This window comes from Limulus polyphemus, unplaced genomic scaffold, assembly GCF_000517525.1.
Source record: "Limulus polyphemus unplaced genomic scaffold, Limulus_polyphemus-2.1.2 Scaffold137, whole genome shotgun sequence".
In the NCBI taxonomy this organism is placed as follows: Eukaryota; Metazoa; Arthropoda; class Merostomata; order Xiphosura; family Limulidae; genus Limulus; species Limulus polyphemus.
Window position 1 is genome coordinate 1 of NW_013665747.1, and position 7,862 is coordinate 7,862.

Genomic DNA, 7,862 nt, shown 5'->3' on the forward strand with positions numbered 1-7,862 from the left:
ATATATATATATATATATATATAGTGGGGGTAGTTTGTGTGTGTATGTGTGGTGGGGGGTATTTGTGTGTATATGTGTGTGCGCGCATATAATTAGATTTGAGGATAGGTTGGTAGTGTTCCTGATGAATAATAAAATCGAATCGGGTATACGTGCGTCCCACGTTTGGTATTGCTGGTGCACACAAAGACATAGCTAATAAAGAAGAAACAAACAAGTATAATACAAAAAAAATCAAATTTTATAAAGACAAGTAAGTATCGATTTATACGTAACCTAGCTAGATTTAGTAATATAGAAAGTTTTAATACTACAAGAATATTGGAACAAGAGAGTCAAAGTACAAAAATTGTTTTAAAACTTTCAAAAATTATCCTTACTTTGTTAAATCACTGTAATTATGTTTGTCTGAGCCAAGTTTTGACTTTCTTTTTCAATACTCTTTTGTAGCGTTAAAACTTCCTGTTTTACTATAGCTAGTTAGGTTACGTATATATCGATCCATACTTGTCTTTATAAAATCTAAAGTTGTTTTTTTATACTTGTAATATACTGTTTTTACTTTAAAGTTCTTGTAAAGCTTTTAAAAAACATTTTTATAATACATTAAATCTGTTTTAATCGGTATTTATTATTTTGATGTAAAGGTTGGTTATCTTTTGAGGTAAGGTACCCGTTATCAATTGACAAAAAATAACAAATATTCATGTTGGAAACATAAAACAGTGTTACAACCCTCCACTGAAAAAAAAAAATTATGTATCTTCCCTTTCTGCTCAATAAACCAATTCAGGTATGGTATAAATATCCCTGTAAATATACACAAACGTATCTTACCAGTTTGATCATGTTTTTATTTGTTGGCGATGCTGTAACTTCAGTAAAATGTCATGTTACTGTATAATTGTTGAATAAACTTTGCCACTCGTTCTCCGCAAAAACTAGGGTTTCGTGGGTTTAAAACGTGGAAGGGTGTGTGGAGCGATTTGTTGCAGATGGAACGAAAGTGACGAGAAACAGTGTTGATATCTGAATAAGATTATTTATTATATTCAAAGCGAAAACAGAATAATGTCTGAACCAAATGTTGATCGTCTATAGCAATAGTAGGACTATTGCTTTGTAAGGAAAAGAATATTCAAAAGAAACGAGATAAACTTTATTTAGAATTAAAATAGATTAAAGGAAACTTCACATGAATTAAAATGAAGATAAAATGTACAACACCAGGCGCGGACTGGCTCAACGAGACACTGGAGAAAAGTCTGGTGGCCTGGGTCCCCTTGGAAAAGTACAAAAATAGATTAATTCTCTGTCACCACAGAGACTTAGTTATTTCTCTGTTGCCATTACATTAACATTTAAATTAACACTTGTATTAATTCCACCAATAATGATGTACGTCGATAAGGATTTATTTGACAATATTCCTGATGAAGACGTTATCTCCTGTCTTGTGAAGGTCTCCCCTGTGTTTTCAAAATTACTGACCATGTGAAATTTGTATGATTAATGGTTTAACATTAAGTTACATATATTTCTTAATTATGTATTTTTATGACAAATTTGTGGGCTCCCTCTAGGTTTTACTCCCGGTAGAATTTTAGAATCCAGTCCGTCTCTGTTGACGACCAGCAGTTTGCAGAACAAGGATCGAACTGCACCACAAACACGACATGAGCCGTATTACTCAAATGTTTGAATGAATCTAACAGGAAAGTGCCAAAATGGCATTCAAAATACACACTTCCTGTATAGCTGACTAAACGGAAAGCGAGCATCACTATGCGGAAGTGTCTCGGTTACATGTGAATCACAATGTAGTCCTCTATAAATAGATAAACAACTATTACATGAAACAATGCATTAGTTCCGTGAGGGAACAATCTACAGAAAGAAACAGTAACACCTCAGTCTGAACTCAACATTTGACCTCAACTGAATTTCGAAAGATCAAAAGTTAGCAAAACGTAAGTTTTTAGTTATAAAATGTATATTATAGCGGTGAAAGTAAGACTTATCATAACGATTTTTCTATCTCGGTGGGACAGCAGTAAGTCTACGGTCTTTCAGCGCCAAGATCCAGGATTCGATTCCCCTCTGTGGACATATCAGATAGCCTAACGTGGCTTTGCTCTAAAAAACAAACAACCGTGACGATTTTTACTGATATTATTAGGAGCGATGCTACAGTGATGTAAAAGAATAATTGTAGTTGCTTCCAGTCAGGTGGGATACATTTATGTGATTTAGTATGATAATGCTGGTGATTGCCTAGGTAAATGTTTGTGGGTCAATGGGTGACCTTGGTAAGTCCAACTTAAAACACATTTTCCAATCGAACTTAAATGGACTGATACATTTCTTTTAAGTGTAATAGCTGTTAGTATGTATATCCAAATGTCTTCATAAATGAGAAGTGTTGATTTGTATAAAATTTTGCAATTGGTGGGGTAAAGACTACTACCGTACCGGTAATAAATTACTTTAACAAGTGCTTGTCCTCAAACTGGCTTTAAGTTAACTTTAATGCAACTAAAAATTTACAACATGATTCAGTGAAATTGCTTGAAAGCCGCAGTCCATGGTTAGACTGGATGTACATTTTACAGGACAGCCCAGGGACACAAGCATGGTAATACACCGAATGATCAAGTGTACACAAGACTCGCAGATATAAAAAGCATCCTCTCTACCACACATCACCAAATAACACATAACAAAATAGCATTCTTTAGAATCCGCATTACAATAATATCAAATTAAAATGATGGTTATAATATCAAAAATTATGCTCTGTACTTTGGGGACATGGGTACTTATAAGAGCCGTGATTAAATTCCACTATTCGATCTGGCATTTGGTGGTGCTCATGGGAGATTTAAACACAGTGGGAGAACAGTTACACTGCTAAAGTGCTTTCAATGCTAGAGTTAAAGATCGAACCATTCACCACATGCTGTTTTACCATCTATGGGTATACTTGCCCAATACTACAAACATAAAATGAATGTACACATTTCAGCACACTAGAAATGTTTCGAGTGGATAAGAACAGTAAATAATTACTATCGCTCTTTTACCTTTTTTTTTATTTAGAAAATCACAGCTTATTGAGCTGACTCGTATTGTTTTTCCTTTCTTGCTGTCTGTCTTCACTGCAAGTGCGTGATGACTTTCTATATGAATGCTTAATCTTTGAAAATCCACACATATAATATTCACTTTATGCGTATGACCAATTTGCCATATATAAGCTTATCTCTAAACAACTCGCATACCTAATATTCACAATATACATATAACAATTTAACTGTATGTAGGATCGTTTTATTCTTCCTTCGTTATAACTTACGAACATAGTATGTATTAATTGATCTCACAGTGTCAATGGTAGTATAGTTATTGTCAACAGTTTGCCTGCTCTTAACATTCTAGATTCACTAGCTATCACCAAGCACAGTTTTGATAAATAAAAATTGAGCGGATTTCATTGTGTATATTTTGTTCTACAAATTAATAAATTCTGATAGTATGGTTCTGTTTTATTTATGCGTGCGCAGTTTTTATAGATTTGTATTGTGTTCTCTTCGATTAATATCTGTCAGAAATTTCCAATTTTTCAAGTTTTATGTATTTGTATACATTTTTTTTTTCAGTTGCATTTTTCTGTACCAAAAACTTCCGAAATAATTCGAATTTTCATGTAGGTGCTGGAGACTGCGCAGGACGAACTTGTTCATTACCAAGATCATGGTGTCAGTGTCATGGGTAAGTATGGAGACTTTAAACAACATTCAAATCAGCTCGATCATTTTATGACATTCACAATGGATAAATGAAGTTTGATGTGTTATTGTTGTTATTTTATCAAATGGTTATCCTCACTGTGTTTTTTAATCGCCCCCTCGATGTACCTATGTACATAATGTTGATTATTATAAAATAATGCCTTATTGAAGCGTGAAGAGTTTGCAGTGTTACGAAATGTTTCTTGTTTACTATTTTTAATACGTTTTTTTCTTGAATGAAAAATTTACAAATTGATAAAGTGTTGCACAATTTACAGTGTTTTAATTTCACTACAGCCTACATGGAGTTATTTAACAATATTTGTTTGACATTTTTTAATAGTATCGTTTATTACGTCATAATAGGAATGACGTGGTTCGTGGTTAGCGTGTCGGGTTGCGTATCGAAGGGTCCAGGGTTAAAGACGTGGTGACGCTGAACATGTTTTTCACTTTTAACTATGTCCTCCATATAAAATGACAATCAATTTCTTTATTCAATTCAAAGAGCCGGATAAAGCCCTTATGGTGGCGGGTGCTACTGTTTGTCTGTCTTCCTTTGTTCAGTAGCTCAGTATTAAGGAGGGCTACACCTGAACCCTATAGTCTCTGATCTGGCCGTTTAGCTAACATTCGCATAAGCGCCATTCACATTTGAAATTCCAGTTTCGATTACTACGCCATAAACAATGTACAGAGAAGCATAACTTTCTGTTTCATCACATTTGTAAAGTACGTTCACTGAACAAGTAAGTAGGGTTATGACAAATCCAATCCACCATAAACATAAAATAAACTGTTTAGATATCTATTATTAACTATTACTTAATGGTAAGTCTGAGGGCTTATAACTCTAAAAATTGGAATTTGGTACCCGCAGTGGGCACAGCATAGGTAGCCCATTGTGCAGCTTTGTACTTAATAGCAGACCAACAAACAAAAGCTATGTAATTTACAATGACTATTGAAAATTAACGAGGTTACTAATACACTATTAACACTATATAACCACGCTGGTAACTGAACATCATGTTCATTGTCTGATAATTGTATTAATTTAAACTCGTCGGAATTACAGTGTCAGAAAAGGCAGAAGGGCAATGTACTATGCTAGAAACCCACTGTTGTCAACGTATGACATTGCCTGGAGTGAGGAGTGGCTTCCATCTAGCTACACTGTCGTACTAGCCCATGCTATGAAGATATCTTCTGATATTATTGGGACACACGTGGTGAACCCACTCTGCAACAGTAACGGATATTTTACATGCGCCATTCTCATACTTTTTCTAACAACATTAAAATTCCACCCTGTTGGTTTTGGACGTTCTTGACATGCAGAAACTGTCCTACTCGGACGTGACTGGGTTTTTGTGTTTTTCATGAATTTGCATGCTAGTGATTGCTCGCTGACTTTGACCAATTCCCATCGCGATCTCATGAAAATGCAGTTAATTCCTTGTATTCTTTCATTCGTGACACAACTTTTGTATTTTGTGGTCTTCATCGAAATATAATTGTATTTATACGTTGAAGTTATTTGCATATGACATTATGGAGATGGTCGATTTGTTCAAGAATATCGACCATTACAGTAAGCCTATAGTGATGTTGACAGTGAAATGCCCAAACAGAAAGAATTAACATTCTTTGGAGTCAGAGTCAAATCTTGACATGATGCTGGTTCGAGATTAAGAAAAACTGCACAAATACTCGACTGCCTACCAAGTACTGTGAAGTACACATTTGGACAGATACAAGAAAACCCAGTCCTACTATACCTGACAAGTCAGGGGAAGGAGAAAAGGCGCCTTGAAAGGGACCTAAAAAACAAATAAAACAGTCCCCTGAGAAACCCAAGAAAAACTAAAAAAAAAAAACTTTGCCTGTGGAATTAACAGTCATGCATAGATGAAGTTTCAAGATTTACTGTTTCGAGAACAGGAATGTAGCGTTTTGAGAAGAGAAACAACAAGAAATCCCTTGCTGTGCAAAGTGAATATAGCAAAGATGTTAGTTATTATTTATCCCCTGGTGGGACAGCGGTAAGTCTTCAGATTTAAACTTGTAACAGTTTTCTTCGTTGCCTATTTGAGCCGTCTCCAATTTTTATCTTTAAAAAACTGATGGAATCATGGATCAGCATAACCCATAGCTTATTGGGTAGAAATTCTCATTTCAAGAAGATAATGACTACAAACACAGACATACACACACACACACACACACACACACACCCCAGTGGCACAGCGTATGTCTGCGGACTTATAACGCTAGAATCCGGGTTTCGATACCCGTGGTGGGCAGAGCACAGATAGCCCATTGTGTAGCTTTGTGCTTAATTACATACAAACAAACACACACACTTCAAACTTAGTTTCGAGCTCATTTTGGCAGATTAACAAAGCTCAAAATATTAGGTCGTCAAGAAATTAATGTCGCTTGTTTTAGATGAAAAAACCCGAACAACTTGTATATCAAACAAAACATTTAGTAATGAAATAGACTCCATTCTTATCGATGATGCTTTTCCATCTTACAATCAGGTTGTTAATGCCCTGATTACAGAAATCAATTGGTTTTGAAGCAAAAAACATGTCGATGTCCTCTTTAACACCTTCCACATTTGCACACGTTTTCCCATTAAGATGGTGTTGCAGCGAACGAAAAAGATGGTAATCTCATGGTGCCATATCTGGAGAATATAGTGGGTGGGGGAGAACTTTCCAACCCAACTTCATAGCCTTGTGTTGCGTCAAACGTGCCACATGTGGACGTGCATTGTCGTGGAGAAGAACAACACCGATTGACGATTGACGAGTGAAGGGCGTTTCTGATGAAGGGCTTGATTAAAACGTTCCAGTTGCTGACTATAAATCTCTGCATTGACAGTTCACTGTGGATTGAGGAGCTCGAAATGAATTACTCCTTTGATGTCTTGCCAAATGCAAAGCATCACTTTCTGCGGATGGAGTCCAGGTTTTGGGGTCGGAAGTGTTTTTTTGTCTAGGACTGTGCCATTGTTTTTAGCGTTTAATATTCGCATAGATAATTCACTTTTCATCACAGGTGGCAATTCTGTCCAAATATGGTTCACGCGCATTACACGCCAGATGAAACGAAGCAACGTTCACGCATTGGAAACGATGATCATCAGAGAGTTCGTGAGACATCCAAACATCTTCTTTATGGAGTTTTCCCATATTCCTTATATGTTTACGTATTGTTTCATGAGAGGCATACAATTTCAGGGCCATTTCACGAGTGTGTTGCCTTGGGTTAGACTCAACAAGCGTCTTCAGATCATCATTATCAATTCCAACATGTCGGCCCCTGCCATCACAGTTTTTAAGGTTAAAGTCAGCTGAACGAAATTTGCTGAACCATCGTTGACACTTACGAACGTTCAAAACATTTCCATTAACTTCTTTGATATTCTTTGTGGCTACAGAGGCGTTGTTTCCCTTCTTGTATTCAAACAGCATTGCATGCCGAATGTGTTGTTTCGTCGTGTGCCATCACTATAAGGGATTAGAGTATACTAAACTTTACACTCTATATAGGCTACATTAACGTGACATTTAGGGTGGTTCGAATGGAATGCCCGTTACAAAGTCCAGACCTAAACATTATGGAACAAAACGCTTAACGGAAGTTCCAACTGTGCTAAAGAAATACTAGACTCAGCTTGGAGAAATATGGAATCATATTACACCAAAGACTTTGAGAAAATATACAAAAACAATGCTACATAAATGCCAAGATATTATAAATCCCAAATGTGGCTACACTAAATATTCGCATTAAAGAAACTTAAATACGTTACATTTTTCCCATAAGATTAATCTGGTATAATTACAAGTTAATTTATATTGCAAATCAGTGGCTATTGTTGAGATGTTAGAATAAATTTGCTAACACGGATAAGTATAAAGTGTGATCATTCCACTACTAGTTAGGCCCGGCATGGCCAGGTGGTTAAGGCACTCGACTCGCCCTTTCAGCCGTTGGGGCGTTATAACGTAACGGTCAGTCCCACTATTCGTTGATAAAAGAGTAGCCCAAGAGTTG

At 36.0% G+C, this 7,862-nt stretch overlaps 1 protein-coding gene across 2 annotated transcripts in view; it reads left to right on the forward strand.

The window, feature by feature from the left end:
* Nucleotides 1–1,902: 1,902 nt before the first annotated feature.
* LOC106474188 (phosphoserine aminotransferase-like) overlaps nt 1,903–7,862 on the forward strand; it is a 35,671-nt gene continuing 29,711 nt past the window's right edge. The window contains exons 1-2 of one of the 2 annotated variants that reach the window (XM_022379478.1): nt 1,903–1,970; nt 3,711–3,771. In XM_022379478.1, coding sequence (XP_022235186.1) covers nt 3,768–3,771 — 4 coding nt within the window. In that variant the 5' untranslated portion in view covers nt 1,903–1,970; nt 3,711–3,767. The remainder of the gene's footprint in view (nt 1,971–3,710; nt 3,772–7,862) is intronic. The other variant, XM_013934883.2, reaches the window with a different exon arrangement.